The sequence below is a fragment of the Mrakia frigida genome (genome assembly GCF_051309035.1).
Source record: "Mrakia frigida strain ATCC 22029 unplaced genomic scaffold BDY24scaffold_1, whole genome shotgun sequence".
In the NCBI taxonomy this organism is placed as follows: Eukaryota; Fungi; Basidiomycota; class Tremellomycetes; order Cystofilobasidiales; family Mrakiaceae; genus Mrakia; species Mrakia frigida.
In genome coordinates this window covers 584,169-610,287 of record NW_027481280.1, presented here as the reverse complement: position 1 = coordinate 610,287, position 26,119 = coordinate 584,169, and the positions used below count along the sequence as shown (strand labels likewise).

General features: G+C 53.5%; 10 protein-coding genes across 10 annotated transcripts; 4 read left to right on the top strand and 6 right to left on the bottom strand.

The window, feature by feature from the left end:
* Positions 1-465: 465 nt before the first annotated feature.
* Positions 466-1,668, top strand: BDY24DRAFT_5699 (uncharacterized protein). Its single transcript, XM_076644996.1, has 3 exons — positions 466-822; positions 903-966; positions 1,054-1,668. Exons 1-3 carry the CDS (start codon positions 747-749, stop codon positions 1,478-1,480), a joined length of 567 nt encoding a protein of 188 aa, XP_076501156.1. The 5' UTR covers positions 466-746; the 3' UTR covers positions 1,481-1,668.
* A 1,182-nt stretch (positions 1,669-2,850) lies between these two features.
* On the bottom strand, positions 2,851-4,894 carry BDY24DRAFT_373699 (zinc-dependent alcohol dehydrogenase). The gene is made up of 9 exons (XM_076638316.1): positions 4,788-4,894; positions 4,583-4,684; positions 4,243-4,469; positions 4,072-4,149; positions 3,866-3,984; positions 3,718-3,776; positions 3,538-3,629; positions 3,370-3,460; positions 2,851-3,273 (listed from the first exon to the last, which is right to left on the bottom strand). The coding sequence occupies exons 1-9, from the start codon at positions 4,840-4,842 to the stop codon at positions 2,996-2,998; spliced, it is 1,101 nt and encodes a 366-aa protein (XP_076501155.1). The 5' UTR covers positions 4,843-4,894; the 3' UTR covers positions 2,851-2,995.
* A 406-nt stretch (positions 4,895-5,300) lies between these two features.
* Positions 5,301-6,472, bottom strand: BDY24DRAFT_373696 (uncharacterized protein). The gene is made up of 3 exons (XM_076638315.1): positions 6,027-6,472; positions 5,913-5,962; positions 5,301-5,832 (listed from the first exon to the last, which is right to left on the bottom strand). Exons 1-3 carry the CDS (start codon positions 6,369-6,371, stop codon positions 5,775-5,777), a joined length of 453 nt encoding a protein of 150 aa, XP_076501154.1. The 5' UTR covers positions 6,372-6,472; the 3' UTR covers positions 5,301-5,774.
* A 21-nt stretch (positions 6,473-6,493) lies between these two features.
* On the top strand, positions 6,494-8,972 carry BDY24DRAFT_5822 (zinc-dependent alcohol dehydrogenase). Its single transcript, XM_076645003.1, has 13 exons — positions 6,494-6,859; positions 6,930-7,015; positions 7,122-7,132; positions 7,272-7,338; positions 7,447-7,571; positions 7,645-7,722; positions 7,808-7,926; positions 8,012-8,070; positions 8,156-8,247; positions 8,328-8,418; positions 8,491-8,537; positions 8,639-8,736; positions 8,818-8,972. Exons 1-13 carry the CDS (start codon positions 6,675-6,677, stop codon positions 8,948-8,950), a joined length of 1,191 nt encoding a protein of 396 aa, XP_076501153.1. The 5' UTR covers positions 6,494-6,674; the 3' UTR covers positions 8,951-8,972.
* A 657-nt stretch (positions 8,973-9,629) lies between these two features.
* On the bottom strand, positions 9,630-12,034 carry ERG1 (squalene monooxygenase; the record flags this gene model as incomplete). Its single annotated transcript, XM_076637992.1, has 8 exons — positions 9,630-9,683; positions 9,779-9,903; positions 9,989-10,186; positions 10,298-10,489; positions 10,595-11,197; positions 11,389-11,560; positions 11,701-11,887; positions 11,967-12,034. 8 exons carry the CDS (start codon positions 12,032-12,034, stop codon positions 9,630-9,632), a joined length of 1,599 nt encoding a protein of 532 aa, XP_076501152.1.
* A 167-nt stretch (positions 12,035-12,201) lies between these two features.
* On the bottom strand, positions 12,202-14,742 carry BDY24DRAFT_373672 (uncharacterized protein). The gene is made up of 4 exons (XM_076638314.1): positions 14,456-14,742; positions 13,460-14,383; positions 13,132-13,320; positions 12,202-13,019 (listed from the first exon to the last, which is right to left on the bottom strand). The coding sequence occupies exons 1-4, from the start codon at positions 14,456-14,458 to the stop codon at positions 12,603-12,605; spliced, it is 1,533 nt and encodes a 510-aa protein (XP_076501151.1). The 5' UTR covers positions 14,459-14,742; the 3' UTR covers positions 12,202-12,602.
* Positions 14,743-16,548, top strand: BDY24DRAFT_373671 (Shr3 amino acid permease chaperone). The gene is made up of 6 exons (XM_076638313.1): positions 14,743-14,800; positions 14,935-15,003; positions 15,128-15,329; positions 15,677-15,739; positions 15,846-15,979; positions 16,150-16,548. Exons 1-6 carry the CDS (start codon positions 14,795-14,797, stop codon positions 16,273-16,275), a joined length of 600 nt encoding a protein of 199 aa, XP_076501150.1. The 5' UTR covers positions 14,743-14,794; the 3' UTR covers positions 16,276-16,548.
* Positions 16,549-16,701: 153 nt separating this feature from the next.
* BDY24DRAFT_356959 (aquaporin-like protein) lies at positions 16,702-19,120 on the bottom strand. Its single transcript, XM_076637810.1, has 13 exons — positions 18,966-19,120; positions 18,799-18,825; positions 18,574-18,636; positions 18,413-18,477; positions 18,080-18,343; positions 17,974-17,997; positions 17,878-17,895; positions 17,741-17,807; positions 17,649-17,660; positions 17,414-17,557; positions 17,200-17,328; positions 17,064-17,128; positions 16,702-16,986 (listed from the first exon to the last, which is right to left on the bottom strand). Exons 1-13 carry the CDS (start codon positions 19,012-19,014, stop codon positions 16,741-16,743), a joined length of 1,173 nt encoding a protein of 390 aa, XP_076501149.1. The 5' UTR covers positions 19,015-19,120; the 3' UTR covers positions 16,702-16,740.
* Positions 19,121-19,484: 364 nt separating this feature from the next.
* On the bottom strand, positions 19,485-22,530 carry BDY24DRAFT_373661 (uncharacterized protein). Its single transcript, XM_076638312.1, has 6 exons — positions 22,248-22,530; positions 22,120-22,142; positions 21,578-21,945; positions 20,594-21,496; positions 20,190-20,499; positions 19,485-20,114 (listed from the first exon to the last, which is right to left on the bottom strand). Exons 1-6 carry the CDS (start codon positions 22,473-22,475, stop codon positions 19,901-19,903), a joined length of 2,046 nt encoding a protein of 681 aa, XP_076501148.1. The 5' UTR covers positions 22,476-22,530; the 3' UTR covers positions 19,485-19,900.
* Positions 22,531-22,847: 317 nt separating this feature from the next.
* On the top strand, positions 22,848-25,364 carry BDY24DRAFT_432412 (aquaporin-like protein; the record flags this gene model as incomplete). The annotated part of the gene is made up of 14 exons (XM_076644083.1): positions 22,848-23,175; positions 23,295-23,321; positions 23,491-23,550; positions 23,630-23,694; positions 23,788-23,850; positions 23,927-24,115; positions 24,180-24,191; positions 24,274-24,297; positions 24,357-24,374; positions 24,459-24,525; positions 24,614-24,705; positions 24,804-24,867; positions 24,970-25,104; positions 25,342-25,364. The coding sequence occupies exons 1-14, from the start codon at positions 22,998-23,000 to the stop codon at positions 25,362-25,364; spliced, it is 1,017 nt and encodes a 338-aa protein (XP_076501147.1). The 5' UTR covers positions 22,848-22,997.
* Positions 25,365-26,119: the final 755 nt, after the last annotated feature.

The window sequence follows — 26,119 nt, the reverse complement described above, 5'->3', positions numbered from 1 at the left end:
ATCTTGAGAGGCGAGGAATGAAGGGTTGGGTCGAACGCGACGCGACGCGAAGAAGGGGGAGGGAAGACGAACTCTCCTGGTTCGCAACTGGACGGGCGGTTCCTCTATAGACATCGACTCGTCCATGATTTCGTTCTGTTTCGCAGAGAGGACTCCTTGTCGCTTTACTCAGGCAGCCGTCCATGCTCTCGCTCTTCGACAACGTCGCCCTCTATCGTCCTGGTTTCGATCGACCTGGGTCGACGAGGATGGAACTCTCTCTCCCCTTTTTTTTCTTGTCTAGTGTACGATCGGTGGTCTTTCAAGCTTGTTGGGTTGCCTCTCCTCCTCCAGCTTTGTTTGGTCCCGCTGAACGGTGGCGTGTCTTAACACTTGTCCTCTGAACCGATCTCTCGTCCGTCCACCCTTCGTTGAACCCGTTCTGCTCGCCGACCCTTCTCTAAACAAGCTTTCGATCACTTTGTTTCTTTCTCACATCTACGACTGACCCGCCACCGTTCAACCGTGGGTCGGGCGAACGAAACTACTGTCTTCCTTCCTGCTCTTTGACCAAACTACTACTTTGACCGTGTTTGTTTCTTGTTTCTTCTCCGATCGCTCTTTCGTCGCAGCCTTCCTTCGAAGCTCAGAAAACTATATAGGAGAAGGTCTCGAGGGCTCCTTCGCCACCAACCTCAACAACCTTCCTCCCTCTCTTCTTCTCCTTTCGACGCTCTCTGCTACGAATCCCTTCTTCATCCCTCCCGATGCACGTCTCCATGTGTGCTATATGCTCTTCGGATCTTCACGAGGATGAGTCTTCGCTGGGAGTGCTTCCATGCGGTGAGCAGTCGAGCTCAACCTCCCTTTCCTTTGTCCTCTCCTTCGTTTTTCTGACGCTTCCTCCTTTTCCCCTCTCTCAGGCCACGTGTTCCATGCTCAATGCGCTCGTGTTTCCATACCTCTGAGGTCGACGTGCCCCCTGTGGTAAGCTCGAGCTTCTCGGTGTGCGATAAACGACGAAGAGAAGGAAGAAAGGAATCGGTTGAGCTCACTCCTTCTTCCCTCTTTCAGCAACACCCCCCATCGGTCTCAACTTCTCCCGATCTACATTACTTCGGAAACCGTCTCGTCGACGGATGAAGTAACAGCTCTCAAGCTTCTCAACGTCTCCCTCACCAGAACGGCCGCCAACGCATGCGACCAACTCGAATCGATGCGAAGGGAGAACGTTCAGCTTGCTCGAGACTTGAGCGACGCCCGCCAGGATGCGATCTCTCGCAAACTGTCCCTTGCTCAAGACCGATATTGCTTTGAACGGGAGCGATCTAGTACCGACTCGGAGTTGGCTCGCTTGACCCTAGAGCTTGAACGACTTCGAGGGAAGTTGCCTCGCCTGGACAAAGCTCTCGCTCAGGCTCAGAGCCTCGACGTTTCCGACATGGTGAGCTTGGTCGTGACCTTCTTTCCCTTCTCGTCTCTTACTGCCGCCGTTTGCTAACTCACTTGAACTCTTGGCTGGTTGCCTGTTTGCGACGTTTCTTTCCGTGCAGATGACGGTTCGCGTTCAAGTCGGGTCGGTTTCCCACGACGTCTCGGTTCCCAAGGATGGTTTGTCCCCTCTCGCCGTCCTCCTCCTCCAGAATCCAACTGAGTTGTGCTCGTAGCTGATCTTTATCTCTCTCTCGCAGCAACTTCCCGTTGGCTTCAGGACCTTTGTAGTCTTCACTTTGGGTTCGAAAGGTTCTCCCTTTCGTGCCAGGATTCTCCTCTGGTCCTTCAATCTCGAGCAACATTGCGATCCCTGAATATACGGAACGGTTCTGATCTGGTAGCGGAGGAGCCTCCGTTCGTAGCTTATCCATTGTAGGTGAGTTGGGAAGTTCGAGCTTCGAACCTCCGTTGTAGCGACGTGAGATGGTTAGCCTCGCTGTTGACAAACTTCCTCCTTTTCATCCTCGTAGATTTCTCCTACCTTATAGCCATCACTCCACGCCTACCCCGAATCTTCGCTCCGCCGTGTACACTCATCCATCCCCGTCTCTCGTCTCGACGCGTCGCCTCTCGCCTCTCCTTCTTGGATCTCGGTTCTGGACTTCTCGCTTCGTAGTAGGTTTCTCGAGCACGGACGCTGTTCAGGTAGGTAAATAGTCTCATCAAGTAGTTTAGTTCCGATCTCTTTTGGGTTTTATCGACTAGTTCTCGGCACATTTCTCGACGCGACTCTCTTCTCGACTCGATGCTCAAGACTCGTTAGTTTAGTTCCGGAATCAGAATAGTATAGGTTTCTTCTCGTTTTGGGTTTTGGTTCGACTCACTAGGGTTTGGAAGGCGTGTAGGTTAGTTAAGTAGTTCTTTCGCGTGAAGAATTAGAGGAGGACGGGCGCGTCTCAACTTTATCGGGGACCTTTTTCTTTTTGGCTCTGGGCTCAGCCGCTTACCTCGTGTAGTTTCCTCTTCGTGGTTGGTCGCTATAGGTGTAACGGGATGTAACGCGTAGCTTTTGCTTATATAGTGCTCGCTTTCGATGCCTTCTGTTCAGACTTCAGTGCCACCGTCTCGTTTTCTCAGCTTCCCTTCTCGAATTCTCGTCTTTCTCGTCTTCTCGCTCTCGGAACCAAGGATTGTCGTCGTAGGAAGTCATCAAAAACAAGTTTCTCTCAAGAAGGAAAACATCATCCTCGCCCCCTTTCGCCACCTCTCCTCTCCTCCCCAACGTCTCTCTCGCCTCAACTTCCTCCCCCACCTCACCCTCGGACTTAGAAACCCTTCTTTTAGTTCAACCCACTCTCCCCTCGAGCGAAAGGGATTGGAGAGCTGAGACGAAACGCAACGGTCGCTGGCTTTCTCAAAGAAGAAGGGGAACAAGGAGTTGAGGACAGAGCGAGATTTCATTAAGGTCGTTCACAAAGATACACTACTACGATATTAAGGAAAGAAGGGGGGTGTGGCTTTTAAAGAGGGGTTCGAGTCATTCTAAAAGAGAGCAAAAGCAGAAGTCGAGCGAGCGAACAAACTACTGGCAATCAAGAACGATTCGTCCGTTGAGGGTAAGAGCCTTCATCCTCTCGAAGACCGAGGGAAGAGCAGAGAGATCCTCGATGGTGAAGGTGGTGTGCACCTTTCCGGCAGCGGCGATGTCGAGGGCCTCGATGGCGTCCTGTCGGTTTCCGACGTAGGATCCGATGATTCGGTGAGACTTGACGACGGTCCAGAAGACGTTGGCCTTGATGTCTCCGTTGGGGGGCATACCGACACAGATGAGCGCTCCGTGAGGTCGGAGGTATTGGAGAGCTGAGAGTGGGGGGGAGGGAGGGAGGAGGGAGAGAGAGAAGTCAGGACGCGTCGTCGAAAGGAGAGTAGCGGGAAAAAAAAGAGAGAAGAACGTACCTTGCTCGTAAGCCTGGGCTCCGGAAGCGACGACGATGGCGGCGTGGGCTCCGACTCCACCAGTGAGGTCGTTGACGGCCTTGACGACATCCTGTAGGAGGGAGGAAGAGAAGAGGTGAGCTGATGAATTCGAGAAGTGTCGAGAGGGAAGAGGAAAGATGAACGTACACCCTTCATGTAGTCGATGAAATCGGTGACTCCGTAGGAAGCGAGGAGCTTCTCCTTCTCGGCTCCAGAGTCGATGGCGATGACTCGGTATCCTGAGGAAGGTGAAAGAGAAGAAAAGCAAAGGGGTCAGCGTCGAGGAACGAAGATCGAATTGAGAGCGGAAAAGAAGCGAAGACTCACCCATGGCCTTAGCGTACTGAACAGCGAGATGTCCAAGTCCTCCTCCGGCTCCAGGGATGCTGAAGAGATTCAAAGAAAGCGAGGGAAGAAGAAGGTCAGCTCGAGAAGTTGAGACGCGTCGCAAGAAAAAGAGGATCGATGAACTCACACAACAACCTCTCCGGAGAGAAGAGCAGCCTCCTTGATGGCCTTGTAGACGGTCACTCCAGCGCAAAGAATGGGAGCGGCAGCCTCGAGAGGGAATCCAGCAGGAAGGGGGGTGAGGTGCTGAAAGAGGAAGAGAGATCGGGAAAAGAAGAGTCAGCTCGTCATTCTTTCGAATCGAGAGCACACGACAGAAGGAGATATACTCACAGCAGCGTAAGAAACGGCCCACTGCTGGAAGGATCCGTCGATGGAGAAACCAGAGTTCTGAGCCTTGGCGCACGAGGACTGAAGAGGAAGAGGAAGAGGAGGAGGAGGAGGAGGACGAGGTCAGCTCGAACGTTGGACGGACGATGTGAGAGAGTCGATACGAAAACTCACCTCGTATCCCTTGTTGCACTCCTCGCAGTGGAGGCAGGAATCAGCGAGCCACTTGATACCGACGGCATCTCCGACCTTGAGGGTGGAAGGCTCAGCTCCAGCGAGAGGAGGACCGATGAAGGCAACGTATCCAGATCCCTCGTGTCCTCCAACGAGAGGAAGCTTGTTTTCGAGCGGCCAGTCTCCGAGCCAGGCGTGAAGATCGGTGTGGCAGACTCCAGTGTAGACTGTAGAGCGCATAGAAAGAGGAGAGTTAGCAAACAAAAAAAAACGATGCGGTGGAAGAGAGGGAAGGCGTGGGAATTCTGAAACGAGCAAGGAGGGAGGAGAGAGAGCTCACCGACTCGAACGAGAACCTCTCCTGGCTTGAGATCTTTGGGCTGAGTAACCGGCCAAGCAGTCTCGATGGTGTGAGGACCGTGAGTCTTAGCGAAGGTGACGGCTGAAGAGAAGAAAGAAAAGAAAAGATCGAAAATCAGGATCGAGATGAGAAGGAAGGAAGGAGAGATGGGGAGCGGGAAGGAAGGAAGGAGAGTCGAGCTCACCCTTCTGAGTGAGAGGGATCTCGTAAGAAGTTTGAGAGAAGATGGTTTGGACCATGTTGATTGAGTTGAGTTGGGTTGGGTTGGTTGTGGTAGTGGGTTGTGGTGGTTGGGATGTAGAAGGCAAGATGGATTCGAAAGGGCGTTTTATAGTTTCCAGGAAGGGGAAGGAAGAACAGGAAGAGCGGGGGGGGAGCTTCCCCTTCCTGAGATTCGAACTTTGCCCTTCTTGATGACAGCCCTTGTCAAGAAGACGGCAGAAAGAACGATGCGGCAAAAGTCCGATTGAACAGCTACAGCCGCCGGAGAAGGTGGTCAAGATGAGGACGGATCTTGGGTAGTCGGAGGGAGAGGAAAAGAAACGAGACAAGGGCAAGAGGAACGACGCGTCCTTTTTGCGTTTCAACAGTTCGTCCGTTTCTCGTTCTCTCCGCTTCCTTTTTCTTCCCCCCCCCCCCATCTCTCCCCAGATTTAGAGTCTTCGCGAGATTCTGGGAGCTCGCCCTTCCTTTCGCTCGAAAAAAAAAGGCCTCCCCCGAGCTCCTTCTGCCCTTTTCTGCCCTTTTTCTCTACCACCTCTCTTCAAACGACGCGTCGCTCTTGCCTCTCAGAACTCTCTTCGATCTCGTCGTTAAAAAGAGTCCTCAACTCGTCCAAGCAGCCGATAAGGGCAAACGTAATCGCTCCAAACGATCGGTAGGTAGATCTGCCCCCCCCCGATTAGGCGGATGGCCGAAAAAAGAGAGAAGGAAGCCCTCACCAACGAAAAGTGAGCTCCTCGCAGGAGATTGGTTGAAGAGGGCTCTTTTCCGCTCTCTCTCCAGAGTCCGTATCAACCCGATACAGCATGTATACACGCTAAAGAGGAAGGTATCCATACAGGTTTGTCGGTCGTGTGGGTATTGAACGGCGAGAGTAGGAACGGACGAGGCAAACAACAGATGGAGGGGAAACAAACAAGAACCGACTCGAGCTCAACACTCGACGAGCTCAACTCAACAGCTCACGAAGCTTGTCACTCGATGTGCCTCCTCGCTCAACGACAATCCTGCGCAAAGGAAAAAAGAGTCAGCTCGGTTGGGGCGAGAGAGGACGGAGCGGAGAAGAAGAGAATTGATTGAAGCTCACCTCGACAACCGTCTTGCTCCCCGAATCCGACTCAACGAGCCCGTGGTGTTCTGTAGAGGAAGACAGATCTGGTCAGTGAATAGGATCTCGACGAGAAGATCGATCGTTACTCACCCTATCAGGTATTGAAGGATGCTCCGACCCGCCTCCTCCCTCTCTTCTCCAGACTCCCTCCTCCTCCCTCCTCCTAGAGACGCAACGCTCGAAAGCTGAAGAACTGACCTTGAAAGAGCTAACAGATACTCGTCGTCCGTCAGAGCTAGAGATCCTCGAGATGGTAGATGAATACGAGCGTCCGTCTTCGAAGACAGAGGAGATGGAGAGATGCAGTTGAGTGAGCTGGAGCTTGTGGGGAGTGGGGTACGGGGAGGGAGGGGAGGGGAGGGACGGAGGAGGAAAGGAGCAGCGAGCTCGCTCCGAGCATGATTGACCTCCAACAAGGCATCCTTGCTCTTCCATCTACGATAGGATCTATGCTCGAAGTCGACGAGCTCGGGATGTAAGAAGCTTGATAGAGGGCCATCCCATAAGAAGGAAGGGAAAGGATGGTGACCGTTTGAAGAAAAGTGAGCTCGACTCTTTTGAACTCTTTCCCTTCTTGCTTGTTCTTCCTCCTTCGGATACCCAAATCTAATCTGGAAAAACGTCTTCTCTCTTCTAACGGTCATCTTCTCTCCCCTCCCCCATCCCCCAACCGATCAAATCCAAACATCTCACCTTTCTGTGACTCCCCTCCCCTCAGTTTTCAATCGCTTCCCAACGATGAAGTTCACCTCTTTCCCTCGCCTGGCCTCCCTTCGTCCACCGCCGATACTGCTGCCCGCACGACGCTTCCTCGCTCTCCGACCTGCGAGCCCACACGTCGCGAGACAGACTATCTTCTCGGCACCAAGTTACGATATCCCTCTTACTCAAAAAGCAGTCACTTTCGACGCAATCCGTGGACCGTTCGTTCCTTTCCTCCTCCCTTGCCCTTTCGCGACTCGAGCTCACTCTTTGCTTCTTTTCTTTCATCAGAATAACGATTCAAAAAGCGTGGCCTGTAACCCAACCGGAAGAACTTCTACCAGGTCAAGTCCTCGTCCGAGTAGTGTACACAGGTGGTGAGTTATCGAGTCACTTCTTACCGCGGTCTCCCCTCCCCTCCCTTCTCTCTTCTTCGCCTTCTATCGACTGACCCTGCGTCTTTTGACGTTCCTTATCTATCAGTCTGCCATACTGTTAGTCTCACCTACCTGATCATACCATCTAGAAGGCTCTCGTCCTCCTCATCGAGCAGAACGAGCCTCCTAATCTCGAAGCTCGAGCTCATCGCCTCCCTCCCTCCCTCCTCTCGTCTCTTCTCGCTTTGCTCTCCAGGATCTCCACGCATGGCTAGGAGACTGGCCTCTCAAGAACAAGCTTCCTCTAGTAGGAGGTCATGAAGGTAAGTCCACGCTTTTTCCAAACCTCGTCCTGTCGAAAGTGGAGGGAGGCGACGACGACTTCTCGAGGGCTGAACTCTTCTTCTTCTCTTCGCTGATCTTTCCCTCAGGGTCGGGCTACGTCGCTGCTATCGGCAAACAGACGAACACGGATCTCAAGATTGGAGATGCAGTGGGGATCAAGTGGCTCGCGGACTCATGCCTTCACTGCGAAGAGTGTAGGAAGGGATACGAGGTGAGCTCGTCGTTCTTTCGTCGGTGCGCTAGGTTTCAGTCGAGCTGACTCTTGTCCCTCTTGCTTCTCACAGTCCTCTTGCGCCGAGGCCAAGAACTCTGGATTCTCTGTAGATGGGTCCTTTCAGCAATGGGCTGTCTCGTATGCGAACGTGAGCCCTTTGCGTTCTGTTCTCTTCGACGACCTCGAACCGCCAAGTTGACCTTCTTCATCTTTTCGCTTCATCTCCCCACCAGCATCTCACTCCTCTCCCTGACGGCTTTCCTCTGGAAGAGGCAGCTCCAATTCTCTGTGCAGGAGTCACGGTCTACAAAGCGTTGAAGACTGCTGCTCTGGCAACGGGAGAGGTCGTCGTGTGAGTTCAACCTGTTCCTTTTTTCTCTTCGACGCGTCGAGACGTTCCCACTGAGCTCTCGAACCCCTCTTGTCCTCGCTCTCAGAGTTCCTGGAGCCGGAGGGGGACTAGGACATCTCGCTGTTCAGTATGCGACGGCTATGGGTGAGTCCTTTTCGGATCTTGATCCTCGTCGAGAGCTGGACGCGCCTTCGTTGTGCTGAGCCTGTCCTTCCTTCGTTCCTTGTAGGTTACCGAGTCATTGCGATAGACAGTGGAGAAGACAAGAGGGCACTTCTCGCTAGCTACGGAGTCGAGGACTTCATCGATTACACGCAAGGCGTTCGTCCAATCTCTCTCGTCCTCTCGCTCGATTCTCGACGCCCAACGCTGACCTCGTTCTTTTCGGTTTCGGTCCTCAGGACGTCGTCAAGGCCGTTCAGGAGTTGACTGGAGGTCATGGAGCTCATGCATCCATCGTCGTTGCTTCTGGTGCCCAAGCTTACGAGCAAGGTTCGTTTCTCGGTTTCGTTTCTTCGAACTCGACGCGTCTGACCTCGCTCCCGTCTTCGTCACTTTCTTCAGCTCTTCAATATCTTCGACCCCATGGAGCTTTGATCGCCGTAGGAATGGTGAGTTTGACCTTTGGCCTTTCCAACCTCGATCAACGCCTACTTTGAGTCCCAAGAACTGACCTCTCGTTCTCGTCTCCTCCTCTCTCCTCTTCCATCAGCCGCCCGACGGCGACATCAAGGCCAGTGTCTTCTGGACCGTCGTAAAGTCTCACCGAATTATCGGATCTTACGTTGGGAACCGTCAAGACGCCATCGAGTCAGTCTTCCCGCTCCTTTGCCCTCTCTCTCGCCCGTCTATCCTGACGCGTCCGCTCCCCTCCTCCTTTTTCTCCCTCAGAGCTCTCGAGATCGCAGCCGCCGGAAAGGTTCACACGACCTTTACCATCGAAGATCTCGACAACCTGCCTTCAGTGTTCGAGAGGATGCGAGCAGCGACCCTCAACGGAAGAGTCGTCTTGGATTGCCAGTGAACGAAAGGTCGACGCCTCCCACTCTACTTTCTCGATTGACTTACTCATTGGACCCGTAGGACCTTAGACCCTCTAGACCTAATCTCCCAGCCTGAAACTCTTGTATCTTGATCTTCTCTCTTGTAGCCACTCTCACCATAATGATGTCGTGTTCGTTTTCTCTTCCCGCTCTCGACGCGTCTTGCTTTCCTCGAGTCGAAGGAGTTCCGTTCGGAGGTGAGATCGAAGGTGAGGGTTTGCGGATTCGCAGATACTGATAGAGCAGAGAGCATACAAGATAAATAGACGAACACTGAAAGGATCGACTGAGGGACGGATTCGCCTGAGTGCAAAAGAGATAGAGAGTCGGAACAGACTCGAGACTTGAAGGTTTTGGAGGTCTCGGAAAGGAAGCAAATACTCAAAACATCCAACCTCAACGTTCAACTCCTGCTTCCAAATTCCTACATAGTTCGGATCGGCTTCGAACCTGGCAACGCCCGCCGTCGAATTTCTTCCTCGCCTCCTCAACCTGTCGTTCGTGGAGTAGATAGAATACGCATCGTCTATAGGATCGTCCGCGTTGAAAAAAAACCCCGAAGCAGAACTAGTAGTAAAGAACCCAGAAAGTCCCAAAGAAAGTAGCAAGCCGAAACGAAGGTAAAAGAATGGCCCTCATCTCGACGTTGACGAGTCGCATCTAGCAAGCCTCGTCGTAGAGAACGGGGAGGATGACGACGCAGGCGGTGTAGAACTGCAAGAGCAAGAGAAGAACAAGGGAAGGGAGAGTCAGCGACAGGTCGTGAGGCGAAGGAGGGAGGAAGGAGAAGAGACGGGAGAGAGACTCACGACCATGAAACTCTTCAAAACCAATCCAGGGTACTCGAACACCGAAGGAGTCCTCCAGATGACGACGTCTCCGTTGGGCTGAAGTGTACCGCTCTTCTTCTCTGATTGGTAGGAGTTCGCACGGTCTGAAGCCAAAGAACGAACGAACGAACGAAAAGAGGTCAGCGAAACGCAAGAACGAGGACGCGACCGAACGAGTTCGAAACGTACCTCCAGCCTTGATGACGATTCGCTGAGGGTGCATGAACATGCACCAGATGGAGTAGAAGGCGACCAGGAAGAAGTGGCCGAAGAGGAGGAGGGGTTTGGGAGCGAGGGCAGAGAGGAGGGAGATGGGTCCGGCGACGGCTTGACCACCGAGTTCGAAGTACTTGAAGCATCCGGCTTGGAGGACTTCGAGGTAGGGGTCTTAGAGAAAGAAAAACGGGGAGAGGAAGAAAGGGAGTCAGTTCCAGAAAGGGCGAAGGGCGAAGAGGAAACGTTGACTCGACGCGAGAAGAAGAGACGACAGGAACTCACTGTCGGCTCCGAAAAGATCGTAGAGGGCGATAGAGAGAGAGTTGATGACGGCGGAAAGGTTCTTCCTCTTCCAGTGCCAAGCTTGAACAGCAGGAGCGTAGGCGGACCAGTCCTCGAGGTCGGGGAGTTCGAGGGAGGGCGAGAGAATTCTGGAAAGGTGAAGGCAGTCGTTGAAGGCGACGGTCATTCCTCCTGCGAAAACGAGAAGGAAAAGAGAAGAAAAATAATGAGTTCAGATCTCGATGGAAGGAAGAAGGGAAAGAAGAACTAGACGCGTCGAGAAAGATCAAAACTCACCTCCCGTCAGAGGATGCCTCATGTTCCAAGCGTCTCCAATCACGATACATCCCTCCCTATCCTTCTTCCCACTCTGCTGCCTGGCAGGCAACCAACTGTTCGGCATCACCCTCAACCTCTTCTCTCCTCCCTCCGCACTCTCGTCCAACGCCCTCTTCACACATGCCCTCAACGCGTCCGAAGGCAAGCCCTCCAAGATCGTCTCCTCCAAATGCTTCTTCAGCGCTCCACTCCCGATACTAGGCAGTTTCCCCTTCACATCCACCAGCATCCTCGTCTCGTGGGTTCCAATCTGGTAGAGCAGCACCGGAGCTTTTCCGGAGGAGAGGATGACGGTTCCATGTCGAGGAGCAGGGAGAGGAGCGTCGATGATGACGAGACCGACGAAGTGGGAGCGAACGGTGACGGCTGGGGAGACGGGGGAACGGAACTTGGAGAAGCAACCGTCGGCGATGATGGTGAGAGGGGCGTAGAGGGAGGTGTCTTCGGTGGGAGTGAGGGAAGGGTAGGAAGCGAGGTTGATGGAAGGGGAAGAGCGAAGGGAGGTCTGGATTCCAGATATTTTGCCGGAGACGGGGTCGGTGATGAGGGATTTGACGGTTCCTGTAGATGGTGATGATGAATGGGAAAAGGTAGAGGAAGGGAAAGAAGGAAAAGAGGAGAGAAGGAGAAACGCGTGTGGTGAGCTCGAGCTTTCCTTCCTTCCTCCTTCTTCGGAAACTCTCTTTCTTTCCCTTCTTCTCGTCCCACCCCGCAGAGATCGCCGAGCATCAGGAGATAGATAAGAAACGTACCTTCGACCATAACGACATCCGGACAAGTTCTGACCTTGTTCCTCAGAGCGTCGATGAACTTTCCATGAACGAAACTGGATCCCTCCATCAAACCCGAGGCGGTCTCTCCGACGCCTGATCCCTTGACGGCGTTGGAAGGAGGGTAAGGAAGTTGGACTTGTCCTTCGTTGAACTGAACGACACGATCAAGACGAGAAGGAGTAAGAAAGCGAGGAGAAAATTGTCAGTTCGTCTGCCAGGAGGCGATGGGACGAGCTGGGAGGAGGAAAGGTCAAAGCGTCCCTCCCTTCCCTCAAGAAACGGCGAACTCACGCAGACGTAGTAACCCTCGACGGCAGCAGCATCGATCCCTTCCAGGCAGTCACCCATGCCGAGAGCTCTGAGAGAAGCACATCCTCCAGGTTGCAGCAGTTCCCCGACGATTCGATCAGGAGTAGACAAGTCTCGCTCCACGACGAGAACTCGTCGTCCAGCCGTTCCGAGAGAGTAAGCGAGGGCGCTAGAGAAGTTTGAACAGATCTGAAGGTCAGCTTGTGTAGAGAGGGCGAAGGGCTATGTTGTGTTCAAAGTGGGCTCACGTTCCTGCTACTCCTCCTCCTACGATGATGATATCGAACGTCCTGGGACTTGAACTTGAGCTGGACATTTGGAGGGCCTTTGCGAGTTTCTGGTTGAGCTTGGATCGGAGATTCTTCGAAAGTTTTCGAAAGAGGTGCGAGAGTCGGAGATGATAGAGGTTGAGAGATAGAAAGAAGAGAAGGGAGGATAAAAAGCGGGCGTTGTGGTTGGAAGAAGGGAGGAGAGCGCTGTTCGCGAAGGTGAGGGAAGGGGAAGGGATCGAGGAGAGAGCTCGCACAAATCGAACGACTTTCTTTGTGAAGGGAGTTTTCACGCTCGTGTTGCCTTCTCGCATGCTAATCAGAAAATTGAGTAAGGGATGCCATGCTCCTCGGTCTGGGTGGTGGAGGTGAGAGATCAGCGAAAATCTGCAAGCGGAACTGAAACGACAAAGGAGGAAAGGACCTCGAGGGCTGAATCCCAAATCTCGTCCGACGCGTCTTATCTTCTCTCTCTTCTCAAAGCAATCAATCTTTCAGAACGAATCGTTCAACAAGCAACACAGCGCCAACTGCCACATGCCAGCCCACCTTTCCACACGAGCCAATCAAGCCTTGACTTCGGAAGATCGTTTCATAAAGAACAAGAAAGTGAACTCATCCCTGCTTCTGTGCGACGAACCCTCTCGACGTTCCCTCGACCCATCCTCTCCAAACTCTCTCCCCGACACCACCTCTCCTGAGTCCATCCAGAATCTCCCAACATCTCCGAGCTTCCTCCAGTAGAATCGATTTCTCCCTCTCTTCCTTCTCCTCGACGTTGTCGTCCTCCCTCTCGCTCCTCCTCTTCCCTTGATCACCCCGACCTTCATCGCCCAGGTTGATCTCCCACCTTCCCGACTCGTCCGAGCCGAAAGAGATCCATCGGATGGTGATCTTGCGAGTGATGAGGTTGGAAGAAGAAGAAGAAGATCGGGAGAGGAGGGTGAGGGAGGGGTGTGGAGGGTTGGAGTGGATTTGGAGGAGGAGTTGCTGAGAGTGAGAGGAGGGAGGTGAGGACAAAGGGATGGAGCACTGTTTGGGAAGCGATTGAACGTGGGGAAGGAAGGGAAAGTAGATGTTTAGCTCGAGATAAGATGAGATGATAGCGACGAAGGGAAGAAAGAAGAAACGACGGGGAGCTCACAAAGACAGTTTCCGATCGCATGTCTGAGAGGTAGGATTTGAGGAAGGATAGGCGCTTCCGTTGAAGCTTGAGGAGGGTTTCGTCTTGACCTGGACGGTCGTGTGGGAGGAAGAGCGCGTCGAAGGGAGAGGTGAATTGTTGCAGGGGAGGAGAAGAGGAGGGCGAGGCGAGGTCGTCCCAGTATGAGAGCTGATCGAGATAGAGAGGGGAACAAGAAGCGAGGAGTCAGAGGGCTTTTGAAGATGGTCAAAGAGGGTGAAGGAGCACAGAGAGAAGGTCGGTTGGCAGGCGAAAGCTCGACGCGTCGAAACCGCGAAAACAAACGCACCTTCTCTCCATCGCCGCTCAGCTCCCACCGGCGACCTCTGAGAACCAGTATCACTCCCGAAGGAGATCCGATGGAGATGTATCCGTGCTTGAGTGGTTGATGCGAAGGAGGGAGGTGGGCGGTGTAGAGAGGAGAGAGGGGAGTTGGCGTTGAGCTCGTGAAGTGGTTGTTTGGCGGAGGTGATGCTGCTCGAGGAGAGGGTTGCCGACGACGAGGAGAGGCGATGCGAGGAGGAGACGAGGGAGGATAGAATTGAGTGGGTGATGGTGGTGATGGTAGTGCTGGGGAGATGGTCCGAAGCCGAGAAGGACCTGCGAGGGGAGGAGAGGTCGAACGTAATTTGGGTTGAGGAGCCGGAGGAGGGGACGGTTTGAAGGTGAAGGAGGTCGTTCGATGGGTTCCGATGTCTGATAGAATTGCTGAAGATGCTGATGGGATTCTTTGAGCGCGTGGCACTGGTGGAGTGGAGGACGAGGAAGCTCGAGGAGTGGGAGGGATGGCCGACGAGAGAAAGCGAGGTGGACGAAGTTGAATCTGAGCTCCTCCTCCCCCTGCTTCGTCTCTGATTCCTTCACGAATCCCTCCGGCACTGAGACCCTGAGCTTCACAACCCCTGGAAGACCCCCCAAGAACCTTCCGCTCATCTCCCTCCTCGTTTGATTGCTCCCCGTCTTGTTGCCAGGGACGGTTTTCCTTGTCTCCCTCGAGCTGCTGTTCCCTCCCTTTCCCCTTATCCTTCACGGGAGGGGAGAGATGAGTTCTTCGAAGCTCTCTCCATAGACCTTCGAGTTTCCTGAGTTCTGGAGGTGTTTGTTGTTGGGAAGACGAAGGAGAGGAGGAGTGAAGGAAGGGACGAGAGGGGAAGGGAGTGGTTGTGTTTGTTGTTGCTGGAGGAGCTCGAGACAAAGGAGAGCCGTAGGAAGCCTGGAAACAGAGAGACGCGGTCGTCAGCCACGTGAGAAGCTACTGAGATTTAGAAGAAGATATCGTACGAACCATGTGAGAGCTGGCGGTGGGAGGAAAAGAAAGAGTAGAGCTCGAGCTCAACAAAAGAGAGCTTCTTTCGGCCTCGACCTTTTCTCCGCGCTGTTGAGCTCGGGTAAATTTGTGACTATGTCTCTTCAACTCTCATCTCATCTTCTCCTCGTTGATGATGGTTAGGTTCCAACCCGAGAATCTACGAAAACTCGAGCTCCAAGCTCAATCGATTTCCAACCCTCCTCCTTCAAGAAACGGGGAACCTCGACAGCGGCCTTTCGTCTCTCTCTCCCTTCTGACCTCCATCCTCTCCCTTCCTTACCTTTAACAAAAGCCAAAGAAGCTTGATCGTCCAGCATGCCCGTGAGTACTAGTGTCTATCTGGTTATTGCAGCTCTGCTTGGAAGGCTACGAACGAGTGATGCTGGAGAGAGAAACGTCGAAGCTGATCTCGCTCTTGTTTCTTTGGCTCTCCTTCCTTCTCTTCTTTCTCGCAGGATTTTCTCACCTCTGTCGTCTACACCTCAACATCATTTCTTCTGGGAGTAATTCTCGTTAATCAGATCGTTCGTTCAACCTTCCCTCTCTCTCTGTTTCCCATCCAAGCGTCCCTCCCTCCCCTTTCCTTCCTTCGAGCTCAACCCCAACCGAATTCTGACCTCCCTTCCTTTGGTTGGTTTCCCTCTACAGGTCGACTTTGACCTTCTCTACGTGAATCCCATGCCCGCCAACGCTGTTTCCAACGCCTTCACCTACTACCAGACCTGGTGGGACGCGCCCGTTGGAGTCAAGGCTTTGCTTCACCTCGCCGCCTTCGCTCCCATCGGTTCCCTCATCATCAAGCTCAACGCTTGGACAGAGAGCGCCATCTTTTTCGATGGATCAGCTTTGGGTGAGTTCAAAGCTCTTGCTGGCTTCTCATCTTTGGCCACTCTGGTCGAAACGGAATAAGGTCACACACGTGAAGGGAGAGCGAAGGAGGGAGGAGAAGGGGTCGGAAGGACGAGGAGCCAGCGGGAGCGTTTAAAACGAGCTATCGTCGCTTGGTTGAGAAGCGTTTGGTCTCAGCCTCGAGGTAGAAAGGAGGAATCGGAAGCAGGAGAACTTTTCTTTCGAATGCTAGAGGATGGTGGTCGCGGGAGTCGCACACTCGAGCTCAACCTTTCCCCTTCCCTTCCCTCCGAACCTCTTCGCTGACTTCCTCCTTTTACCTCGTCGTTTCCTTGTTTCTCACTTCAGCCCTCGAGATCGCCACCGTCATCCTCTACCTCACCGTTCACATCCCTTCCCTTCGAACTTTCCGTAGGTCCTCGCTTTCCTCCTCTCTTCCCTCCCTTGCCTTACGCGCCGGCTCACGACTTCGACTGAACCCTCTCTCGCCTTTTCTCATTTTCTTTCCTCCCAACAGTTCCTCCCTCCGTCAAGGACCACACAAAATGGAACTTCCTCCCTGCCTCCCCTCCTCCTGAGGTTCCTTACTCCATCACCGACAAGACGGACGCCGTTCGGGTCTTGGCCGCTGGAAATGCTTTGGTTGCGATGGTGCGTTCCCAATCTATCTTCTTCCTCAGACCTCGTTGTCGAAGCTCGTGTAACGACGCGACTTGATTTCCCTTCTTCCTCGAGAAGCTCAAAGCCCGAACTGACCCTCCTTCCTCCCTCTCTTCCCTCTTCCCTCTCGCCGTCTCGGTTTCGTCGCTCGTCGTCCACAGTGCCTCATCGGAGTCATCGGAATGCAAGCCGGACAGGAGTGGGCTCGACGAACCGAGGAGAGGGAGCAAAGGTTGATGGACGAGAAGGCTGAGAGGGAGGCTGAGAGGATCAAGAAGGATCTCTAAATTGACGTCGCGCGCGTCAAAAGAAGGACTTCTTTCGTTTCGCTTGGGTGGGAGGAAGATCTTGGTTTCGGTTCAGCGGAGGAGGAGAGATGCTGGATATCTGCTGGAGGAGCGAGGTCGTCGTCGTCTGGGTTTCGTTTCGCTTTCTTTTTCGCCTCGTCGCCTTCGTCTTGGGTTTCTTTTCCTCTTTTGATTTCCTTCTGTCGTCGCTCTCTATCTCCCATCTCGCATACACATCTCTAGACCAATATACCATCAGACCCCTTTCAGTTCTTCCTCTCTGCTTACTCGAATGGCGAGCTTTCCTTCTGCCGCTCTTCCCCAGAGCGAATGGAAAAGAAGCCCGCAAACATCAAGATCTATCGAAAAGTGAACACGGGACGAGAAAGAAAACAGAAAGATCAACAAGAAAAATAGTCCGAAACCATGCAAATTCAAAACCACACGACGCGTCGCTCCTCCCGCTCATCTCTTCCCCTTCCTCTCCGCCTCCCTCCTCTCCCCACCCAAAGACCAGTACGAGTCATCCGCTGTGACTTTAGCCAAAGTCGAAAGGATGTGGTCGAGTTTTCGTTCGAGTGCAGGATCCGATCGTTTGTTGAGAACGGCGTCCATCTTTCGTTCGAGACGCTCGAGATGACTCGCTTGCTCGAAGGAGGCGAAGTTGGTGGCTCCCGTGTCTTCCCTGGTTTCGGCTGAGATTTCCTTACCCTGGAGCGAGGAAGGGAAGAAGGTGAGATCGAGATTCGAGGGGAGGGAGAGGGAGAGGGAGAGGGAGAGGAACGAACCAGAGCTATGGGAGAGGCACCGACGTTCGTTCTCGTTTCTGAAGATCGGGAGGTGGTTCGGTTGACTTTTTGGACGATGAAGAGAAGGAGAAGTCAGTCGGCCGTCAAGGAATGCGAAGAGAACGAAAGGACTGACTTTTCTCGTTCGACCTCCCGCCCTCGTCGTCGGCCTCGTGCTGCCTGCGCTCAATCTCCTCAGCATCGGCAAGAGCGGCTTCGGCTTCAGCGTCTCCCGTGGCGTCTTGATCAGGGTTGACGGTTTCGTCTGAAGGACAAGAAAGAAAGAGCGAAGGGTCAGGTCAGGAAGGCTCGACGCGTCGAACTCGATTGTAAGCTCAAGCTTCACTCACACTGCATGTGCTTGATGAGCTTGTAAAACCCGGCAGCTAAGCAACTTCCCATAGCTGGTCCCAGCCAGTAGATCCAGTGATAAGTCGAGAACTCGTGCGAGACGACGTCCGGTCCAAAAGAACGAGCCGGGTTGAGGGAGCCACCTGTTGAGCCAGAATCCGGAAATTAGGAGGAGCGAGATCAGTTGAAGAGACAATACTAGCCCAATGAAGTAAAGAGAACAGTCGATCTCACCAGTGTGGTAGACTGAACGAGGGAGGGACGAGGAGAGCGGAGACGGGTCAGTTGAAGAATGGCAACGAAGACTGTTATCATGTCCGACGCACCTCCGACCAATTCTGCGATAAACAACGAAAGTCCGATCCCAATGGGTGCGAGGAAAGTTGCTTTGTGCTGGGTGGAGCAAAGAGAGGAAGGAAACGCGTCAGTTCAGGGATCGAAGAGTCGAAGAGGTTGCGCTCACCTTCTCAGCTGCAAGAAGCTAGTGCACGACGGCGGGGAAGAGAAAATTGGATAAGATCAGTATCGAGACGCCTAAAAGTCTTCCGCTGAGAATCACCAGAATGGTCAACATGAGCATCGTCTGAAAGGAGGCAAAGGGCAGGCGAACGAAGATGTCAGTCGCGATCGTTGTTCGTCTCTTCTCCCCTTCCACTTCGACTTACTGTCAAGAACATTTCCAGAAAAAGTCCTCGTACGATACTAGTCTCCGCGTTTAACGTAGTACGAGCGTTGAGGGAACCGAGGAGTCCTTGGACCAGGGCGGAGCCGCATATCGCTCCGAGAATTTGTGAGACGGTGAGGATGGCTCCTCGCATGGGTGAAATCCCTCCTATCAGGACGAGACCTAGGGAAACGGCAGGGTTGAAGAGACCGCCGGATATCCTGAAGAACACCCAAGCGTTCACAGCAAGACTGAGTCCGAAGGCCTGGAAAGGGAAAGGGTGAGCTCGCACGCGTCGGATCTCGTTTCGGACCAACCGACTCTTCGAACGCACCAAACTGATGTAGAGAAGCTGGGAAGGGTTGACATTGGTGTTGATAGCTTCCGTCGCACTGCCAGCTGTGCATCGACAAGTCAAGAGAAGAAGGGGCATGACCAGCTTCAACTTCGCGTCGAGGACTCGAGATGATGCGAGTGGGGGGAGATTAAACGAACATGAAGCTGGAGTATTGGCCACACTCGTCCCTCCGACAGCAAAGAAAATGAAGAGAGTTGTTCCTGGAACGGAAAAAGAGACGAGAGGAGTAGAATCAGCGTGTGTAATCCGAGAGGAGTGCAAAGGAGAGAGGGTCTCGAAACGGAACGCTCCTCGAGACTCGACTCGCGAAGCTCCGTTCGTCACCTCACCTCTCCCTCTGACACGGAGACAATAGAACTCACCGACGAACTCTCCCAGAGCAGCGACGACTGACAGACATCCAGAACGCACCGAACAAAAGAAGATGAGCTCGATCAGCCCTCTGGGTCGTCCCCTCCCTCCGTCTCTGACCAAACAGCTTTCCCTCCCTCGTCTCTCCAGCCTCACTCCCCGAGAAAGCGAAACTCACAATGCTTCTTGATAGCAGTCCTCCTCGTCCCAGGAGGAGGGAGTCTCATCTTCCAGCTCGAACCGAAACGAGCTCCTCCTGCAGCAGACTGAACCTCCGCTTCGATGTCTGCTTTCCTCTCCGCCCTCGGAGGTCGCCCGCTGCTGTTTCCTCCTGGTCCTGGTAGAGAATCCATTTTCAATGCTTTTGAAGAGGGGGGAGAGAAAGAGGTGAGGTGGGACGGAAAAAGAGTGAAGGTTGGGGAGTGAAAGGAAAGAAACGGGAAGAGGGCTGAGAAAAAGGCGGCTCGTCATTTCCTCGCCGCGTCGATCTCTTGTGAGCTAATTTTTCAGCCCCCTCTTGCATAAGATGGCCAAACGCAAGAATTTATGCGGGCTCAAAGAACGGTTTCGGAACCAGTAGACCGAGATGTTGAAAAGAAGGCGGAGAACGGAAGAAGCTGAAACGAGACAGGTCGTGTCGTCGAGACGACGCGCCTCGTCGTCCCCGTTTGTTCCTCCCGCGTTCTGCTCCCACACGAACAATACAAAAACCTGCTCACTCGGAACGCACACTCTGATGAGAGGAAAGAAGGAGAGAAGGCAGCTCGAGACTCGAAAGAGTTCGTTCAGATACGACGCGTCTCGCCCGTTCACCCTTCACTCCCTCCCTGCCACCACTCGAACGACGGAAGACCGCTGAAGAAGGACTGAAAAAATAACAGATCGGCAAATGGCCAGAAAATGCTACGAAAAGGAAGGTGGAGGCAAGATGCGAGAGTTGGAGGAGGTCGTTGAAAGTGCGTCGTGAAGAGGAAACCGAAACAAAACGGAGGGTGAGAGCAAAGAGTAGAGACAAAGCTATCTACTGGGTGCAAGCGTAGTGGTAAACCGACGGATGCTAAATGAAAATGGACCGAGAGAACATGACGGCGACATCTTGAAGATGAGAGTCGTTCAATCCTCCCTCCCCTCCTCTTCCTCCCTCTCCTTTTCCTCCTCCTTGATCCTATCGATCCAGCACCTGACCAGAGGATCCAGCATCTTCTCCCAGCCCTCCTCTCGCTTCGCAACGGTCGAAGGATCGAAGATGATCGCTTGAGGCGGGAGAGGAGCCGAGGTCGAGGTGGGAAGCGGGACGACGGGAACGACGTAGCGAAGTTTGAGAGCGCTGCAAAAGCGTGGAGTGAGATCGTCAGTGAATGAGCTAGGAAAGAGGTATGAGGAAATGCGAAGAAAAACTCACGCGGCAAACACCCTCAGATTCTCGACCTTGCGGAAGATGTACTCCTTCCTTCCTCCGACACCGCCTCCCTCCAAGCCCTCTCCACTTCGTCTCCTGCTCTGATCAGCAGGTGTCTCCTTCTCACCGAGCACATCGTGAATCTCATGCTCCAGCACGAAGCCCCAAGGTCTTGCCGAGCGTCGAACGCCGAAGTTGAACGCCTGGCAGAGGAGTTGACCATTCGTGAAGGGTTCGAGAGTCGACGACGGTGATGGTAGATGATGAGCGAAGTGAGATGGGAGTAGGTAGATCAATAGAGAGTGTAGTCGAGCTGAAAGGAAGGAAGGAGGGGTGAGAGCGGAGGGAAGGAGTCAGATTCGATCGACGCGTCGAGGAAAAAGTCGCAGAGTCGGACGTGAACTCACTAGCAGTGTCCTTCCCCTCGTCCAACCAGGAATCGTATTCCTGGTTCCCACTTTGATCCTCCACCGTCACTCCATCCCCGCTCCCTCCCATCGCCAGAACGGGCGCCAACGAACTCCTCCCACCTCTTCGCTTCCTCCTCGCATCAAACCTCTCCCTATCCCATCCTCTTTCCCTCTTCACATCGCCTGACACCTCCCCCTTGACTCCACCAAACAGCAACTCGTCAACCAAGTCCAGATACGACTCCACAACCTTCCTCTCCCTCAGAAGCAGCTCCGACGTCTCAAACGTCACTCCACCCTCGTACAGGTAGCCAAGTCGATCCTCCCACGACTTCTTCTGTTCCGGATCATCATCGGGGTTCAGAAAATTCGAAGAGGATCCCCAGCCGAGGTTGAAGGAGGACGAAGCCGATGAGGAGGGAGCGGGAGAGGTGGACGCGTTCGAGGGTGAGAGTGGGAGTTTCGGAAGAGAGGATTCTTCGCCGAAGGGAGAGAGATGAGAAGGTGCTGGTGACTTGGAGGGAGAGATGGGTGGAGAGGCGTTTGAGGAGGTGGCCCTATTTCGAGAGGTGAAGCGTTCCTCGACGAGTCGAAGAGAGCCGAGCACGTCCAGAGCTGACTTTCGGATCTGGGAGACGGGATCCTTGACTGTCGAGGAGCTCGTTTGGCTGGGTGTCCCGCTGGAAGAGGGCAGACGAGGTTGAGCGGGACGGGAGAGGTGAGAGGGACGCGATGGTGTCGAAAAGGTTTGATGAGGCCGGAGGTTCGCGGAGGAGCCCTGAGGACGGAGAGGTGGAGGTGGGAGTAGCAGAGAAGCAGAAGAGGGTGGAGAGAGACTCGAAGTTGAGTTGGGAGTGGGAGGAAGAGAAGTTGGGAAAGCGTCGTCGGGGAGAGCAACGACTGGCGACGAGAAAGAGAAAGAGGTCAGCTCACAGGCCCTCGCTCGCTTTCAACGTCCCAAAACGATGTCTCTCGACTCACCAAAGTTCCTGACACTCCTTATAGCACCGATCGTGGTCTTCAAAAGCTCCAGAACATCCACCTCTCCTCCCTCTTCTCCGGTCAACTCAAACACCCGTTCTACCGCCTTCAGATCCCTCACTACTCCAGGTCTTAGCAGTTCCGGATCCGTCCTGATCTCCGACGACTGTGGAGGGAAAGGAGGGATGTTGTTCTGTCCATTTGGACGAGCTGGGGAGGGTGGGAGGTCCTGGAGAGTGAGGTGAGGGAGGACGGAGAGGAAGTGGGAGGGAGCGGGTGAGATCGCTAAAGGGGAGAGTTTGCTGGTGGAGGAAAAGGAGGAAGAGCGAAGTTGAGCTTCTGCTGCTTCGGAGGAGGCAATTCCGACTCTGTGAGGGAAGAAGAAAGGACGAAAAGAAGACGAAGGAGTCAAGCAAAGAGCGAAGAGGAGGCAAGAGGAGGGAGACAGCTCGTGAGCTCGAGCTCATCCAAGGAGATCGATCTGGAGGATCCTTCAGGCCGGCCCTCGTTCTCTAGTCACCTATATCGGTGATGATACTCACTTGGTGAAGTGATGCTGCAAGAACTAGTGGCCCACGAAGACGGAAGAGTAAGAAAGAAGAACGAGAAGAGGGGTGAGCTTCGTTCCCTCCTCCTCGAGTCCTCCTCCCGCTTCTACGTCTCAACTCACCTGTATGCTTCCGAGAGCCTGTACACTCTGTCGCTTCCTCGCACTCCTTGAGAACGCCTGCTTCGGCTTGTTGCTTCCTGAGTCTGCAGACGGATAGACTTTGGGACGGGACGTGGAAGCGAATTGAGGGTGGTCGTGCTCTGGTTCGGAGGGCGTGGAAGACTCAGAGACGGAGGGAGGAGGAGTATCGAGGAGCGAGGATTGAGTCGAAGAGGTCGGAGAGTTCATGCGAGGAGAACGGGAAGGGTATACGAGAAGGGAGAGTGGGTGGGGGAAGGGGTGGACGTTTGGAGGGAGGGAGGGAGGGAGAGAGGGGAGCTCGGACCTCTGTGGCAGCGTGAAAGGGGGCTCCTTTGATCTTCCCGAGAAGAAAATGAGAATGTTTTGCTGCGATGGACTGTTGGGTGGAGACCTGGAGACGTTGCGCAAAGGGTTTCGAGCTTTTGAGCTGAAAGGAGAGACGGAGATGGGAAGGAGAGCAAAGGAAAAGAAAGCAAGCGCCGACAAAGCCAAACAACGCGTCGAGATCGACTCTTGCTCCCTTCTCTCCTCCTTTTGCGCCTTTCCAACCTGGTCTAAGTTGAACTCTAAAAAAAGACAGACTCTTGGAAGCGAAAAAACTTTCAAGTCTACGATCAGAGGGTCTCGTGATGGAATCGCACACACTTCCCTCCTTCGAAATCTCGATCTTCCTCTCTTTTCCCTCTAACCCCCACCTTCCTTCTTCTTTCCAACAGTCCACTTCTTAAGATGGAAGCTACTCCTGGAGACAACAACCACAGCAGCACCGCTCCCTTGCAGCAGACCAAGGAGCAGCAGCCAGCGCCGACCCAAGAAGAAGGTCAATCGCGAACCAACGAGCACGGACATCGCTGGAAGAGACGCCAGAACGTTTCTGCAGCTACGAGACTTAACAGAAGGAAGCACTGTGAGTGGAGTGTCCTGATATAGAGGGAAGGAGGAGATGGAGCCATCGAGTGGGCTTGCCGAAACAGATCTCTCTGACCCCGCCTTCTCTTCTCTTCTTTTTGGACCTCGTCCCTTCAGTCATCGCTGTGCTCGGAGAGTTTGTTGGTGAGCCGTCTTCTCTCTCATATCGAGAAGGAAGGGTAGAGGGAGGCAAAAGATGCAGCGTCGAGAATTGAAGGAGCCGAGCTCGTCGGGCCTCTTGTCTCCTTTCCTTCCTGAGAGGGGATGCTAAAGAGCTTCCTGCCATCGCCTCTGCCTGTCTACTCCTCTTCAGGGACCTTCCTCTTCCTCTTCTTCGCCTTTGGAGGAACCAACGTCGCGAACACTCCAAGCGGTTCGTTTTTTTCGCCTTTTCGATTTCGATCTGTTCCTCGTTGGCTGACCTCTCTTCCTTCTTCTCCTTGAGTCCTCAGAGGACACTTCTGCTGGATCGACCAACGTCACCGTCCACACTTCACAGCTTCTCTACATCAGTCTCGTGAGTATCGAGAATCGAAGCTAAGAGTCGAGACGCGATTTTCTGAGTCTCCCCGCTCATCCTCCTCCCTCCTTCGTTTCTTTTTCTTTGCAGTCCTTCGGAATTAGCCTCGCCGTAACTGCTTGGGTTTTCTTCAGAATCTCAGGTGGTCTCTTCGTGAGTCTTCTTCCTGAAAAAAAACAACTCAAATCGACGAGACGCGTTTGCTGACGTCTCGACTCACTTCTCACAGAATCCTGCAGTTTCCCTCGGACTGGTCTTGGCTGGAGCGATTTCTCCTCTTCGAGGAGTGATCCTCACGATCGCTCAGATCCTCGGTGCGATTGCAGCTGCAGGCGTGATTGAGGGACTGCTCGGATCCCTCAACGTGAGAACGACCCTTGATCATGGAATGACGGTCGCTCGAGGCCTCTTCTTGGAGGTGAGTGAGATCGAGCTTTGTACTTGAGACGGAGAGCTGATTGGTATCTTGATTTTGGCGACAGATGTTCCTTACGGTTAGTCAGAAGTTCATCGACGCGTCTTCTCGAAACGAATTGCTCACTTGCTTTCCTTTTTTCCTCGGATGAACTTTCTCAGGCGATGCTCATGTTCACGATTCTCGTGAGTGTTCCTTCGCAACGAATCTTCGATCCGAGGCTGACACGTTCTTCTTTCCTCAGCTTCTCGCCGTCGAAAAGGCGAGGGCCGCTGCGTTTCGATCTCAAGCTCGTTCTCGAGTGAAGACTGACGCGAGCTCCTTCCTTTTCTTCTCCTTCTTTCAGCACCGAGCAACTTTCCTCGCCCCCATTGGAATTGGACTGGCTCTCTTCATCGCTGAGATGGTCGGAGGTGCGTTGAAACGGACAGAGCGTTCGACAGAGACGAACTCAAAACTGACGCGTCTCTTTTCGGTTTCCTCTCTCCTTCATTTTCGAAGTGTACTACACCGGAGGCTCCTTGAACCCGGCTCGTTCTTTTGGTCCGGATGTAGTTCTCGGGGAGTTTGCAGGGAGTCACTGGATCTACTGGGTGCGTAGAAGAAAGGGATCCGAGAAGGGTTTTCATCGGCCTCGACGCGACGTCGAGACTGACTCGTTGGCTCGGTTTCGTTCTTTCTTTTCTTTCAGGTTGGACCCTTTCTCGGAAGTTCCCTCGCTGCTGCTTTCTACAGGTTCATCAAGTGGATGGAGTGTGAGTTATTCTTTCAACCTCATCGACTTCGACGCGACGACGAGCTTTCGATCGCTGACCGACTCGTTCTTTCGATTTCCTTCTGCTCCTTTCGTTCTTCAGACGAGGTCGTCAACCCCAAGCAAGATGCTACTGGAAAGGCAGAAGCAGAGGCTGCTGCTGCCGAAGCTGCTCGAATGGAGGTCGAGGGAGAGCCCGACTTGAAAGTCGGCGACGAGGAAGAAGGTCGACCTCATGGTCAGTGTCTCGTCGAAGAGGCTGATGTTCGATCTTTGACTTTTTTTCTGACGATCGTTTCATTCTTTCGTGGGATATCAGTCCGATCCACCACCTCCGAATCGTCTGGAACTCACATCGGCTCTCCTACCAGTCCCAACTTCGTTCGTCCTTCTTCTTCGTCCTACCATCCTACCAACACCCCCCTCTTCTCCACCACTCCTAGAACTCACTTTCGATTTCTCTTATTTTACACAGAACAAAGACTCCTTCGAATCTAGGGATCGACTCGACCGACTGGAAAGAAAGCTCGACACTCTCAGCCGAACGGATCCTCAAACCGAGCGAAAGCTGGATCAGATCCTCCGTAGTCTCGCAAAGGGATCTGCCGACGAATCCTACTGGTCCATGGGAGCTGGAGAGAGAAGGAAGAAGTAGGGGGCGGGGGTTCGGTGTCGAGTCTGAACGCGTCGTCTCTTTTCGTTTCTGTAACTTCGGGTCTTCGATTTTGCTTGTCTATGCCTTTCTTTCCCTTTTTTTTGACGATTCCCTCTGTGTGATGATCTGTTTCTCCGCTACTTCGGAACCGAAAGAATGCGGAAGAAGAGTGTGAAGAGGGCGAGAGAACGCTCTTCTCGCTCCAGTTCATGATCCTCGCAGCTCTTCCGTCCAGTTTGAGCTTATCATAGCATCGTAACGTAGATTTGATTTCAGACAAGAAGAAAGAAAGAAGAACTGGGAGAGAGAGAAACAAAAAACGAACGCGGGGCATGCAAAAGAAAGGAGAGAGAGAGAGATGAAGCGTGTGGTTGTGGGAGAGAGGAAAAAGATGCGACGTAGACATACAAGGGCGAACGGGGAGATAAACAGAGAGCAGGAAAGAGATACGGAAAACCAAGAAACAACAGACAGGCCTGAAGATATGAACGGAACTATAGAACGAGACGGGAACCGAGCGATAAACCGAAGCAACCACGACGCGTCGTTCTCTTCTCGTCGCCTCCGATCCCTTCCTCTTCGACCCCCCCCCTCAAAG

Excerpts from the sequence above, each read along its gene's own strand:
- BDY24DRAFT_5699 (XM_076644996.1), top strand. The coding sequence starts at position 747 with ATGCACGTCTCCATGTGTGCTATATGCTCTTCGGATCTTCACGAGGAT. Across the intron at positions 823-902 it reads GCTGGGAGTGCTTCCATGCG|GCCACGTGTTCCATGCTCAA; the intron begins GTGAGCAGTCGA and ends CCCCTCTCTCAG. Across the intron at positions 967-1,053 it reads AGGTCGACGTGCCCCCTGTG|CAACACCCCCCATCGGTCTC; the intron begins GTAAGCTCGAGC and ends TCCCTCTTTCAG.
- BDY24DRAFT_373699 (XM_076638316.1), bottom strand. The coding sequence starts at position 4,842 with ATGGTCCAAACCATCTTCTCTCAAACTTCTTACGAGATCCCTCTCACT. Across the intron at positions 4,685-4,787 it reads GATCCCTCTCACTCAGAAGG|CCGTCACCTTCGCTAAGACT; the intron begins GTGAGCTCGACT and ends TCTTCTCTTCAG. Across the intron at positions 4,150-4,242 it reads AGTGCAACAAGGGATACGAG|TCCTCGTGCGCCAAGGCTCA; the intron begins GTGAGTTTTCGT and ends CTTCCTCTTCAG.
- BDY24DRAFT_373696 (XM_076638315.1), bottom strand. The coding sequence starts at position 6,371 with ATGGAAGAGCAAGGATGCCTTGTTGGAGGTCAATCATGCTCGGAGCGA. Across the intron at positions 5,963-6,026 it reads ATCCTTCAATACCTGATAGG|AACACCACGGGCTCGTTGAG; the intron begins GTGAGTAACGAT and ends CTTCCTCTACAG. Across the intron at positions 5,833-5,912 it reads GGAGCAAGACGGTTGTCGAG|GATTGTCGTTGAGCGAGGAG; the intron begins GTGAGCTTCAAT and ends TCCTTTGCGCAG.
- BDY24DRAFT_5822 (XM_076645003.1), top strand. The coding sequence starts at position 6,675 with ATGAAGTTCACCTCTTTCCCTCGCCTGGCCTCCCTTCGTCCACCGCCG. Across the intron at positions 7,572-7,644 it reads AGTGTAGGAAGGGATACGAG|TCCTCTTGCGCCGAGGCCAA; the intron begins GTGAGCTCGTCG and ends TGCTTCTCACAG. Across the intron at positions 8,737-8,817 it reads AACCGTCAAGACGCCATCGA|AGCTCTCGAGATCGCAGCCG; the intron begins GTCAGTCTTCCC and ends TTTCTCCCTCAG.
- BDY24DRAFT_373672 (XM_076638314.1), bottom strand. Across the intron at positions 13,321-13,459 it reads TGAGCGGCGATGGAGAGAAG|CTCTCATACTGGGACGACCT; the intron begins GTGCGTTTGTTT and ends TATCTCGATCAG. Across the intron at positions 13,020-13,131 it reads TGCGATCGGAAACTGTCTTT|TGCTCCATCCCTTTGTCCTC; the intron begins GTGAGCTCCCCG and ends CTTCCCAAACAG.
- BDY24DRAFT_373671 (XM_076638313.1), top strand. Across the intron at positions 15,330-15,676 it reads TTTCGATGGATCAGCTTTGG|CCCTCGAGATCGCCACCGTC; the intron begins GTGAGTTCAAAG and ends TTCTCACTTCAG. Across the intron at positions 15,740-15,845 it reads CCCTTCCCTTCGAACTTTCC|TTCCTCCCTCCGTCAAGGAC; the intron begins GTAGGTCCTCGC and ends TCCTCCCAACAG.
- BDY24DRAFT_356959 (XM_076637810.1), bottom strand. The coding sequence starts at position 19,014 with ATGAGACTCCCTCCTCCTGGGACGAGGAGGACTGCTATCAAGAAGCAT. Across the intron at positions 18,826-18,965 it reads GACTGCTATCAAGAAGCATT|TCGTCGCTGCTCTGGGAGAG; the intron begins GTGAGTTTCGCT and ends GATGTCTGTCAG. Across the intron at positions 17,329-17,413 it reads GCTCATCAAGCACATGCAGT|ACGAAACCGTCAACCCTGAT; the intron begins GTGAGTGAAGCT and ends CTTGTCCTTCAG.
- BDY24DRAFT_373661 (XM_076638312.1), bottom strand. The coding sequence starts at position 22,475 with ATGAACTCTCCGACCTCTTCGACTCAATCCTCGCTCCTCGATACTCCT. Across the intron at positions 22,143-22,247 it reads AGGCTCTCGGAAGCATACAG|TTCTTGCAGCATCACTTCAC; the intron begins GTGAGTTGAGAC and ends GTGGGCCACTAG. Across the intron at positions 20,500-20,593 it reads CGAGGGGAAGGACACTGCTA|CTCGACTACACTCTCTATTG; the intron begins GTGAGTTCACGT and ends CCTTCCTTTCAG.